Source organism: Lithobates pipiens, unplaced genomic scaffold (assembly GCF_037356315.1).
Source record: "Lithobates pipiens isolate NorthernLeopardFrog02 unplaced genomic scaffold, aLitPip1_a1.2 Scaffold_8, whole genome shotgun sequence".
Classification (NCBI taxonomy): Eukaryota; Metazoa; Chordata; class Amphibia; order Anura; family Ranidae; genus Lithobates; species Lithobates pipiens.
Genome location: NW_027507903.1, coordinates 493,851,272 through 493,864,630, shown reverse-complemented (window position 1 = coordinate 493,864,630; position 13,359 = coordinate 493,851,272). Strand labels below are relative to the sequence as shown.

Sequence of the window (13,359 nt, the reverse complement as noted above, 5' to 3'; positions counted from 1 at the left end):
TTTGTGGACCAAGCAGGTTGTGTATTAGTGTTTAGCAGACTGTACGTCAGTCCCTATACCGCTGAAGGACTGCTGCAGTATAGGGCAGCGGTCAGCAGTGGTGCACGTCAACCCTATCTATTGTGGACCGATAGCGGTCCTTACAGAACAGCAGACTGTACCGCACTCAAGCCTATGTACCGTAGCACCCTATACCAAGTTACCAGTCCTTATAAGAACTTTTGTGGACCAAGCAGGTTGTGTGTTAGTGTTTAGCAGACTGTGCGTCAGTCCCTATACCGCTGAAGGACTGCTGCAGTATAGGGCAGCGGTCAGCAGTAGTGCACGGCAACCCTATGTATTGTGGACCGATAGCGGTCCTTACAGAACAGCAGACTGTAACGCACTCAGGCCTATGTACCGTAGCACCCTATACCAAGTTACCAGTCCTTATAAGAACTTTTGTGGACCAAGCAGGTTGTGTGTTAGTGATTAGCAGACTGTACGTCAGTCCCTATACCAATGAAGGACTGCTGCAGTATAGGGCAGCGGTCAGCAGTAGTGCACGGCAACCCTATGTATTGTGGACCGATAGCGGTCCTTACAGAACAGCAGACTGTAACGCACTCAGGCCTATGTACCGTAGCACCCTATACCAAGTTACCAGTCCTTATAAAAACTTTTGTGGACCAAGCAGGTTGTGTGTTAGTGTTTAGCAGACTGTGCGTCAGTCCCTATACCGCTGAAGGACTGCTGCAGTATAGGGCAGCGGTCAGCAGTGGTGCACGTCAACCCTATCTATTGTGGACCGATAGCGGTCCTTACAGAACAGCAGACTGTACCGCACTCAAGCCTATGTACCGTAGCACCCTATACCAAGTTACCAGTCCTTATAAGAACTTTTGTGGAACAAGCAGGTTGTGTGTTAGTGATTAGCAGACTGTACGTCAGTCCCTATACCAATGAAGGACTGCTGCAGTATAGGGCAGCGGTCAGCAGTAGTGCACGGCAACCCTATGTATTGTGGACCGATAGCGGTCCTTACAGAACAGCAGACTGTACTGCACTCAGGCCTATGTACCGTAGCACCCTATACCAAGTTACCAGTCCTTATAAAAACTTTTGTGGACCAAGCAGGTTGTGTGTTAGTGTTTAGCAGACTGTGCGTCAGTCCCTATACCGCTGAAGGACTGCTGCAGTATAGGGCAGCGGTCAGCAGTAGTGCACGGCAACCCTATGTATTGTGGACCGATAGCGGTCCTTACAGAACAGCAGACTGTAACGCACTCAGGCCTATGTACCGTAGCACCCTATACCAAGTTACCAGTCCTTATAAGAACTTTTGTGGACCAAGCAGGTTGTGTGTTAGTGATTAGCAGACTGTACGTCAGTCCCTATACCAATGAAGGACTGCTGCAGTATAGGGCAGCGGTCAGCAGTAGTGCACGGCAACCCTATGTATTGTGGACCGATAGCGGTCCTTACAGAACAGCAGACTGTAACGCACTCAGGCCTATGTACCGTAGCACCCTATACCAAGTTACCAGTCCTTATAAAAACTTTTGTGGACCAAGCAGGTTGTGTGTTAGTGTTTAGCAGACTGTGCGTCAGTCCCTATACCGCTGAAGGACTGCTGCAGTATAGGGCAGCGGTCAGCAGTAGTGCACGGCAACCCTATGTATTGTGGACCGATAGCGGTCCTTACAGAACAGCAGACTGTAACGCACTCAGGCCTATGTACCGTAGCACCCTATACCAAGTTACCAGTCCTTATAAGAACTTTTGTGGACCAAGCAGGTTGTGTGTTAGTGATTAGCAGACTGTACGTCAGTCCCTATACCAATGAAGGACTGCTGCAGTATAGGGCAGCGGTCAGCAGTAGTGCACGGCAACCCTATGTATTGTGGACCGATAGCGGTCCTTACAGAACAGCAGACTGTAACGCACTCAGGCCTATGTACCGTAGCACCCTATACCAAGTTACCAGTCCTTATAAGAACTTTTGTGGAACAAGCAGGTTGTGTGTTAGTGATTAGCAGACTGTACGTCAGTCCCTATACCAATGAAGGACTGCTGCAGTATAGGGCAGCGGTCAGCAGTAGTGCACGGCAACCCTATGTATTGTGGACCGATAGCGGTCCTTACAGAACAGCAGACTGTAACGCACTCAGGCCTATGTACCGTAGCACCCTATACCAAGTTACCAGTCCTTATAAGAACTTTTGTGGACCAAGCAGGTTGTGTGTTAGTGATTAGCAGACTGTACGTCAGTCCCTATACCAATGAAGGACTGCTGCAGTATAGGGCAGCGGTCAGCAGTAGTGCACGGCAACCCTATGTATTGTGGACCGATAGCGGTCCTTACAGAACAGCAGACTGTACTGCACTCAGGCCTATGTACCGTAGCACCCTATACCAAGTTACCAGTCCTTATAAAAACTTTTGTGGACCAAGCAGGTTGTGTGTTAGTGTTTAGCAGACTGTGCGTCAGTCCCTATACCGCTGAAGGACTGCTGCAGTATAGGGCAGCGGTCAGCAGTAGTGCACGGCAACCCTATGTATTGTGGACCGATAGCGGTCCTTACAGAACAGCAGACTGTAACGCACTCAGGCCTATGTACCGTAGCACCCTATACCAAGTTACCAGTCCTTATAAGAACTTTTGTGGACCAAGCAGGTTGTGTGTTAGTGATTAGCAGACTGTACGTCAGTCCCTATACCAATGAAGGACTGCTGCAGTATAGGGCAGCGGTCAGCAGTAGTGCACGGCAACCCTATGTATTGTGGACCGATAGCGGTCCTTACAGAACAGCAGACTGTACCGCACCCAAGCCTATGTACCGTAGCACCCTAGACAGACCAAGTTACCAGTCCTGATAAAGAGCTTTGTGGAACAAGTGAGTTGTGAATGATTAGCAGACTGCAGCAGAAGGGCAGCAGTCAAGTATAATATTCTTTCTATATTTGGAAGAAAGAATATTATACGTGTACAAGCCTATTACCGTACCACTGATACCAGTCCTGAAAAGAACCTTTGTGGAACTAATAGTAACAGCAAGTCTTTAAAATTATCCTCACTGCCTGACACACTGCTTCCTGCCTGTCCCTATACAAATTGGCAAAAAAGAGTAGGCTGGAACGATTAGCTGGAACAGCTCTTTTGTGGACCTGATAGTAACAGCTAATGATGATGATGATGATGATGATGAAGAAAGACTAATCTGGCTGAGCTGTCCCTAAAATAGCAGCATACAGCGCTCTGTCCCTTTATCTAAACTGACAAAAGAAACTCAGGCTGCTGACCTAACACCTATACCAGTCCTGAAAAGAACTTTTGTGTACCAAATAGCTAGCGTTTTCTCTGTCCCTACTCCACACAGGATCCTTTCCCTACAGTGACAGAAGAAAGAATGTAAAATGGCCACCGGATCGGGTGTATTTATAGGTTAGGGGGAATGTCCAAGTGTCCATGAGCTGTCATGTCTCAATTGGTTGTCCTGTAACACATGATAAACGTGTCACGAAAGGTTAAAGTTCTTGTATACATTAAACACGTAAGTCCGCCGGGGCGAACGACGGAAAAAGGCGTTCGAACCCGCGGACGGCGAAAGTCGGAAATTCGCCGCGAAACGACCGCCGGGCGAACCGTTCGGCCATCACTATCTCTGAGATTTGATGATAAAAGTCTTTAGACAAGATGTCGACTCTGCCACCTTTGTTTGCAGGTCTTATTATAATGTTCTTCTTTTTTTCCAGAGTTTCAATGCCCTCCTGTATGTCTAAAATTCACGTTCTTCTTTGAAATCAATTTATCCAGGTCTCGCAAAATCAAACCCTTAAAAACCTCCACCTGATGGTTTGCCACATTAAGTGGGTTAAACAAAGATTTGTTACGAAGACCACTGTTAATTTCTCCAAAAGAGTTAATATTAGACTGTGTGACATCCGGAGTACTTCCTAAAAGATATTTTTTGATATTGAGCTTATATATTTATGAATGTCGATATATACATCAAATTTATTAATTGGCTTTTTCATGCCACATTTAAGACCCAAGTTTAATATATTTGTTTCTTTGTGTGTAAGGGTTACCTCACTTAGATTATAGATACCCCCTAATCCAATTCCCTCCTTTTTTTGTGCCCTTCGCCCCACTCTACATTCTTCTTTCTTTGGAGGTATTGTTGTACATAATCCCCCTCCCATTGTGGTCCTCCTCTCCACTGAGGTTCTCTTTGTTGAGGTCCTATTTGGGAATACATAGGGGGTCTCTCTCTGCGTGGTGGATATCCACGCCCTCTCCTCTGAACCCCATTCCCCCTCCCTAAAAAAGGGGACAGAGTGGTGGTGGACCATAATTAGAATCTGGATGATCCCACAATGGTTGGAATTTATTATACGTCGGGATTTGTTGAGGTACATATTGTTGATTCCTCACTTGGCCTCCCTTACTCCTTTGACCTCTTCCTTGATTTTTTCCCCTTCTATAAAGAGTAATAATTTATTGGAGAATAAACAAGCTATTGTATAGAAAATAAGGGAAACAGTGTTTTTATATCAGCTCTAGAATTAATTATTTCTAATGTCGGGTAAGGCTCTCATTTATCTAGGTCAGGGTATAGCAAGTAGTGGTTCCATTTAACTGGACCTGTTCTATAATGTTGATGATGTTTCGCCATCTAGGTGGCTTGCTCAGTTCTAAAGCAATCCTTTCAGAAAAAAAAAGCTAATTTGGTTGTACTTCTCCTATGGATCACAGGAGCATAGCTCGTTCTGCACTCCTGTGACCCATTTTCAACAGACACCGGGCTTAAGCACCCATCACACAGCTGGTCAAGGCTTCAGATAGATCATGACCATATGTCAGGATCTGCCCACATGCCTGGACCGGCATCCGTCTCAGACTCTCAGCGAGCCGTTGAGAGCCTGAGCCAGCCGCTCCCGCCCCTTTACAGCTCAGCACTCCAGTGAGTGAGAGGGGGCAGAGCAGAGAGCTGGTGACTGATAGTCACCGGCTCTCTGCTTAGGGAACTCTGAGAACCCAGAGACTGGCAGTGTTTGATCACTCAGTTTTCAGTCTTACACCCCTTTCACACCAGGGCGTTTTGCAGGCGCTATAGGTTCGAAATAGCACCTGCAATCTGCCCTAAAGAAGCTGCGCCATTGTGTGTAGTGTGAAAGCCCCGAGGGCTTTCACACTACAGCGGTGCGCTGGCACGACGTCAGAAAAAAGTCCTGCCAGCAGCTTCTTTGGAGCGGTGAAGGAGCGGTGTGTTTACCGCTCCTCCACCGCTGCTCCCCATTGAAATCAATGGGGCAGCGATGTAATACCGCCGGCAAAACGCCGCTATTGCAGCGTATTGCCGGCGGTTTTAACCCTTTCGTGGCTGCTAGCGGGGGTAAATGCGCCCCGCTAGCGGCTGAAATGCGCCGCAAATCCAGCAGTAAAACGCCGCTAAAAATAGCGGCGTTTTACCGCCGACGCAATGGGCGGTGTGGTGTGAAAGGGGTCTTAGAGCCAGCGGGAGACAGCTGGAGCATCGAACCAATGCTACATCCACCTAGGTAAGTATGATTCCCAAAAACAAAATATTTTCCATACTTTTCTTTTTTTTTTTAATTCTCAAAATAATGCTTTGACAAAAAAGTTACCTTGACCACAGTTTCTGATGCTTCTACAAGGCACAAAAGATGTCATAAAGCCTTACTACTGTCTCCTTGCAAAGCTTAGTGCTTGAATACCCAAAAGAAGATGATCGATAGCATTGCAGTGAAGTATGAGTGGAGTTCTAGCTATGCTTTAATGTGTTGACAATTTTTTTCTTATTTTCTAAAATATGTTTTTAATGTGGCATTCTCCCTAACCAGTACAATGTTTCTCTCTGCAGGTGGAGTGCCACATATTCCTTAATCAGAGCAAACTGCTGGAATTCTGCAAATCCAAAGACATTGTGCTGGTTGGGTATAGCGTCTTGGGCTCCAGTAGAGCTGAGGGCTGGTAAGTGCAAGTGTAACTAGTTAAGGACCTAGGGCACATCTCATACACCCCCCAAATCCTTTCATCCTCTGTCCACGTCCACTCAGGCGGCTACTGGTACTTGCTGTTTGACAGCAAAGGTTCCGTTCTATGAGTCATAGCTGCTCTAAGCAACTAATTCAGCTATAATCAGCTAAAACAGCTTTTTTACAAAATGTATTTGCTAAAATGTGAACAAACATGGATCTTTCACTTTCACATAAAAAAACGAAATGCTAAATTAACCCTTTATTAGCCCTTTTAACCTAATTAGCCCTCAATAACTTCACTAATTTTACTTTAACCACTTCAGCCCCAGAAGGATTTACCCCCCTTCCTGACCACAGCACTTTTTGCGATTCGGCACTGCGTCGATTTAACTGACAATTACGCGGTCGTGCGACGTGGCCCCCCAAACAAAATTGACGTCCTTTTTTTTACTACAAATAGAGCTTACTTTTCGTGGTATTTGATAACCTCAGTGGTTTTTATTTTTTGCGCTATAAACAAAAAAAGCGCGACAATTTTGAAACAAAACGCATTATTTTTTACTTTTTGCTATAATAAATATCCCCCAAAAATATATAAAAACATTTTTTTCCTCAGTTTAGGCTGATACGTATTCTTCTACATATTTTTGGTAAAAAAAATAAAAAAAAATTTGCAATAAGCGTTTATTGATTGGTTTGCGCAAAAGTTATAGCGTCTACAAAATAGGGGATCGTTTTATGGCATTTTTATTAATAATTTTTTTTACTAGTAATGGTGGCGATCAGAGATTTTTATCTCTGCGACTGCGACATTATGGCGGACACATTGGACAATTTTGACACATTTTTGGGACCAATGGCATTAGTACAGCGATCAATGCTATAAAATTGCACTGATTACTGTAAAAATGTCACTGGCAGTGAAGGGGTTAACCACTAGGGGGCGGGGAGCGGTTAAGTGTGTCCTGGAGGAGTGTTTCTAACTGTCTGGGGGATGGGATAGCAGTGACACGACACTGGTCGCTGCACCCGATTACAGGGAGCAGACGATCAGTGTCTTGTCACTAGGCAGAAAAAAATCATCTTATCTTTTGTCTAAAAGGATAGACCAAAACTCACCCCAAGTGTTGGAAGATCCTATTCTCAATGAAGTGGCAAAGAAGGTTGGACGATCTGCAGCGCAGGTGGCAATGCGTTATCTACTGCAGAGAGGGATTGTTGTCCTCGCAAAGAGCTTCACTGCAGAGAGAATCAAACAAAATTTCCAGGTGATTCAAGCACAGATATTGACCATCCAGAAATGTGACTGTATAAGAAATCCTGGTTAAAGCTCAGCTCCGGTAAAAAAAAAAAAAAAAAATTATATATATATATATATATATATATATATATATTTACACACACATATATATATATATATATATATATATATATATATATATATATATATACACATACAAACACACACACATACAGTGCCTTGCGAAAGTATTCGGCCCCCTTGAACTTTTCAACCTTTTGCCACATTTCAGGCTTCAAACATAAAGATATAAAATTTTTATTTTTTGTGAAGAATCACCAACAAGTGGCACACAATTGTGAAGTGGAACGAAATCTATTGGATTTTTGAAACTTTTTTAACTAATAAAAAAATGAAAGTGGGGCATGCAAAATTATTCGGCCCTCTTGGGGCCGAATAATTTTGCACGCACCACTTTTCAGTTTTTTATTTGCTAAAAAAGTTTAAAATATAAAATATAGATTTTGTTCCACTTCACAATTGTGTCCCACTTGTTGGTGATTCTTCACAAAAAAATTTAATTTTATATCTTTATGTTTGAAGCCTGAAATGTGGCAAAAGGTTGAAAAGTTCAAGGGGGCCAAATACTTTTGCAAGGCACTGTATATATCACATAATATCACAGTGGTGTTTCCTCTGGGTACTCCGGTTTCCTCCCACAATCCAAAGACATGCTGGTAGGCTTAATTGGTTCCTATCTAAATTGTCCCTAGTATGTGTTTGTATGAACATGAGTTAGGGACCTTAGATTGTAAGCTCCTTGAAGGCAGGGACTGATGGGAATGTACAATGCATGTAAAGCACTGCATAAATTGATGGTGCTACATAAGAACCTGAAATTAAAAAAATAAATGTATATATATATATATATATATATATATATATATATATATATATATATATATATATATATTAATATTTGGGGCACACACCCTAGGGCTGCTTTCACACTGAGGCGCCTTGCAGGCTCTAAAGTGCTAAAAATAGCGCCTGCAAAGCACCCTGAAACAGCCGCTGCTGTGTCTCCAGTGTGAAAGCCCCGAGGGCTTTCACACTGGAGTGGTGCGCTTGCAGGGCGGTCAAAAAAGCAAGCCGCATCTTTGGAGCGCTGTAGGAGAGGTGTATTTACTGCTCCTAAAGCGCCCCTTCCCTTTTAAAACAATGGGGCAACGCTGCAAACCCGCCTGCAAAGCGCCGCTGTAGCGTTTCTAACCCTAAAAACTATTGTAATGCGCTGCTAAATATAGTGCCGCTTTACCGCCAGTGCACGTAACGCCCCAGTGTGAAAGTAGCCTAATGCAATAGGCTACACACACCTATGCTAGAGCCACTCACCATGTGTAGGTAAGAAACCTAGGTGACACATATACACTGTCTACAATTCTTCCAGCTAGTGTCTAACACTTTTTAAAGCTGCACAAATAGCCAATCGGTTGTGCTTCAGTGCTTGTGTGCTAACAAGGAACACGCTGATAAAGGAGAGAGTGGAGTGATAGAAAGATGAGCTCATTCGTCTTCTCCTTCCACTGTCCAGTTGCAGGCAGATGGAGGGATAAGACCTATAAGTGTTAAAGCGGGAGTAAACCCAGTTTCAAAAAACACTTACATTCCCGGCATGCCGGAAATGCTAACTTTCACATCCAATGGCTGGTTTCATAACTGATCACATGTGCAGCATTATGGCAGTTGAAGAATCATTAGAGGCCAAAATGGCAGCTTCCTTGACTGAAAATTCTAGAAGGGTTTACTTCCACTTTAAAAATCACGTCTCCAGCCTTTCTGGGTAAATCTCAAAATCAGCTACAACCCTATGTCGACTGTTTGATCTTAACACATCTTTTTTGTAATTATACGTGTTTTGTTTTCTTGCAGCTGTTTGACTTTCAGTTGAGTGCCGAAGACATTCAAAAATTGGATGGCATTAACAAAAACATGCGATACTTGATCATTGATAGGTATGTAAGAGCCTTATCTGCTTTATGTGGAATTTGTAGAATTCTTGGCTAGGATTTACCTTTCATTTATTTAAAAAATAAATAAAAGTCAGCAGCTACAAATACTGCAGCTGCTGACTTTTAATAAATCGGACACTTACCTGTCCCAGGGTCCAGCGATGCGGGGGAACGAAGCCCAGCTCGTTCCCCCTCCGCTCGGGCCAGGCTGGCATTCTAACTGTGGCACCCGGCTGTGGCTTCACAGCCAGGCACCCACTGTGCATGCACAAGCGGCGCCACGATTGGCCGCTCAGTCATCTGGGACTTGTTACATGTCCCAGATGACTGACTGGAGGGACGGGGCAGAGCTGAGCCCTTCAAGCGTCAAGGTCAGGAGCCCAAGCACTGAAGGAGGCAGACTACGAGGGACCCCCTAGCAACAGGCATTTAGAGGTGAGTTAAAAAAAAATCCAATTTTTTTTATACCACTTTAACTTGAAATGATCTCTAAACTTAAAACACAAAACAATGTAAAAGAGTTATTTTTAATATTCATAGGCATATATGGCCTAGGGGTGCAGATGCCATCTGTGAATAGGTGCTATGACCAGGGATGCAGAGATGAGGTGCACTGATGAGTTATGGACAAGAGGTGTAGAGGTGAGTTGTGAATGGGGATGAAAAGCTGAGCTGTGGACACTGGTGTGCAGAGGTGAGCTTTGGATATGGGTTTAGACGTGAGGTTTGGACAGGGGTACAGAGGGGAGCTTTGGAAAGGAGTGCAGTGGTGAACTTTGGATAGGGGTGCAAAAGTGAGCTTGGAAGGTTATGCAGAGGTGAGTTGTGGGAGGTTGGTTGCAGAGGTGAGCTTTGGACGGTGGGGTGCACAGATGAACTTTTAGACAGGTGTTTAGAAGTAAGCTTTGAACAGGTTAAGATTTTCGTTTTAGGAAGAGGTGCAGAGGTGGGGTTTGGACGGGTGCAAAGGTTAGTTATGAACAGTTGCATGCAGAGGTGATCTGTGGATAAGAGGAGCGGAGATGAGGTGGGCATGGGAGGTGCAAAGGTGGGCTGCAGATGGGAGGTTCAGAGGTGAGCGGTGGAGAAGGTTTGAAGAGGTAAGCTATGGCAGGGCTCGACAAAACCCGGGCGCCAGGTCGCATTGGCGACTAGAAATAGCGACCTCGCTCCTGGGGCAGCACAGCTCTGTCTCTGTGGACCCCCCCAGCGTGATCGCGTCGGGCCGTTCCGCCGGCGGCCGAAAATTTAGGCCGCGGCTTTGAGGCCTTCTGCGGTCCTATGATTCCTTATGGAATATGGCGCCCTCTTGTGGTCGCCGTTGGTATGACAAACCAGCAATGCTAATGAAGCTTCCTCTGCCTGTTTTATATTACCTGCCTTTTCTTCCCTTTATTTAGAACCCCCTAAACATTATATATATTTTTTATTCTAACACCCTAGAGAACAAAATGGTGGTTGTTGCAATACTGTCTATCACACCGTATTTGTGCAGCGGACTTACAAGCGCACTTTTGTTGGGAAAAATAATTTAGTTAATAAAAAAATAAGACAACAGTAAAGTTAGCCCAATTATTTTTTATATTGTGAAAGATAATGTTACGCCGAGTAAATTGATACCCAACATGTCACGCTTCAAAATTGCACCCGCTCATGGAATGGCGACAAACTTTTACCCTTTAAAATCTCCATAGGCGACATTTAAAAAAATTCTACAGGTTGCACGTTTTGAGTTACAGAGGAGGTCTGGGGCTAGAATGATTGCTCTCGCTCTACCGATCACGGCGCTACCTCCTATGTGTGGTTCGAACACCGATTTTATATGCGGGCAGGACAGGGCGCGTTTAAAAATTATTATTTTTTCTTCTTATTTTAACTTTTCTTTTTTTTTTCCACTGTTCTTTAAAAAAAAATGTTGTGTCACTTTTATTCTTATTACAAGGAATGTAAAAATCCCTTGTAATAGAAAAAGCATGACAGGTCCTCTTAAATATATGAGATCTGGGGTCAGAGAGACCTCGGATCTCATATTTACACTAAAATGCAATTGAAAAAAAAATTGTCATTTGAAAAAAATAAATAAAATGTCCCTCTAAGAGCTATGGGCAATGACTTGGAGACAGGGGGGGGGGGGCGACGGCGCTGCTATCTTCCCCTCACTCGTCTCCATGTCAGGCCAGGGACAGGTCCGGATCGCCGTCACGGACCTGGCTCCTAACTTTTTAAGCTGGCTCCTAGAGTCCAAGCAAATTTGTCAACCCCTGAGCTATGGACAGGTGGTGCAGAGGTGAATGATGGGTGTTGCTTTCTTAAGGGGAAACAATTTTTACTGGGGAAGATTTATAGTTGGTGGGAAGGGACAGCACAGCATGCAGAGATCAGTGGGCAAGAGTATGTAATGTAGCAGTTAGGATTTTGTCACGTACTGTATGTATTACATACTCCTGATTGCCATGCTCTGTATGCTGTGTTATATGTCACATCCCCCTTACTGCTGTATGTTAAATAGTAATGGCTGCTCTGAGTACCATATAATGGAGTGTACATTACATATTTCTGAGCCCTGCACCCTGTACACTGGGTTAAATATGCCTGACCATTGCACTCTGTAGGCTATATTGTGATTGCATACTTATAAACAAAGTGTTAACAATTGCTGATTGCTATGTAGTCCCAAACAATGTTATTGAAGTACTTCTTTAATTTAGGTTCAGAAGAATCTTTAACTCTTTGTCTATACTTTGTGCATAAATCACATATGGAAGGTTAGTGCAGTGTTGTCCTATGCACGCTACATTATTGTTCCCTTTGGAGTGCCTAGGGGTGTGAAGTCTTTCACAATCGTACCAATTCCCCTTTCCCATAACATCACTGTAAAGTTCTTGTTCCACTTAAAAACCAATTGGCAGATCCAGATTTGTGATGCTTAGGCAAGCATGGTGGCAGCTGGGAGTGGGAGCCTAGCTGCTAAAGACAATCAGGCAAGCCTGATTATACAGTGCTCAGAGCTGTCATTACTATTTAACATAGACTAGAGCAATAACGGGCATGTGCCATATAACACAGCATACAAAGCATGGCAATCATGCTTAATAAACTGGGTGAAGTGTGGGAATGGCACAAGTTTGGCCATTTTGCCCTGGGCACTGAGTAACTTTGTTCTGGTATTGATTACATGTAAACCAACTGCCCCCTTGTACGTTTAAAAATGAGATAATTCCTGGAGTTCATTTAAAATGTTTAGTTATAAGAAGTCGATGGGCGATTCTTCCACCAAATTAAAATAACAGTTTCAAGTGTTGCTGCCCTGTTGTATACCTGAATATTAATGAAAAGCAGATTTATTTTTACTTTCTGGAGATTTGATAATATTTTGCAGACGAGGACATCATTGATTAATGTATCTCTTCCTATTTTCATTTAGCTGGAAGGAATCTCCAAAATACCCCTATGATGATGAGTAATAAAGCATTGAGTTTTCCAGCCTGACACCACAATGTCCGGAGCCATTATCTGACAGTGGTTGGATGCGTCTGTCTTTTCAGTGCAAGACAATGATGACACAAAGTGCTGTGATGTCACACTGCGCAGACTGATGGTTATAATGAGATGATTCATGAGAGACTTGAATTGTCATACATTTGGGCTTTTCAAGTATTGGAGTTTTAGCATTGAAATAAAGCTTTTGCTTGCCAGAGATTCTTAGGTCTGAGTCCCTTTGTTCTGTGACAGTTTTATCACTGAAGTGTCTTATGATATTCTCTTTGTGTTATCCTTAGTGCCGGTTCACACAGGGGCGACTCAGATCCGACTTCAAGTCGCCCCAAGTCACCTCAGGTCTCACAACATGTAGAAATCAATGTAAGTGAATGAGAGCTGTCTTAATGCACACTACTGAAGTCGCTCCGACTTCAGAAAAGGTTCCTGTACTACTTCAATCCGACTTGTAGGCGACTGGTACCCATTGCTTTCAATGGAGGTCGCCTCCAAGTCGGATCTCCGTCTATACGGAGGCGACTCTCAGAGAATTATCAGCTCTCAAAAGGAGTTCCCTCCTGAGAGCTCATTCTCTGATTGGCCACGGCAAGTCCCCTGGCCTGGGGCGACTTAAAGTAGTGTTGT

General features: G+C 43.9%; 1 protein-coding gene across 1 annotated transcript in view; it reads left to right on the top strand.

Annotated features, from left to right (window-relative positions):
- The window catches only part of LOC143960479 (aldo-keto reductase family 1 member C1-like), a 44,487-nt gene extending 31,551 nt beyond the window's left edge, over positions 1-12,936 (top strand). The window contains exons 6-9 of the mRNA XM_077469126.1: positions 5,868-5,977; positions 7,088-7,253; positions 9,158-9,240; positions 12,662-12,936. Coding sequence (XP_077325252.1) covers positions 5,868-5,977; positions 7,088-7,253; positions 9,158-9,240; positions 12,662-12,701 — 399 coding nt within the window. The 3' untranslated portion in view covers positions 12,702-12,936. The remainder of the gene's footprint in view (positions 1-5,867; positions 5,978-7,087; positions 7,254-9,157; positions 9,241-12,661) is intronic.
- The last annotated feature ends 423 nt before the right edge of the window (positions 12,937-13,359 follow it).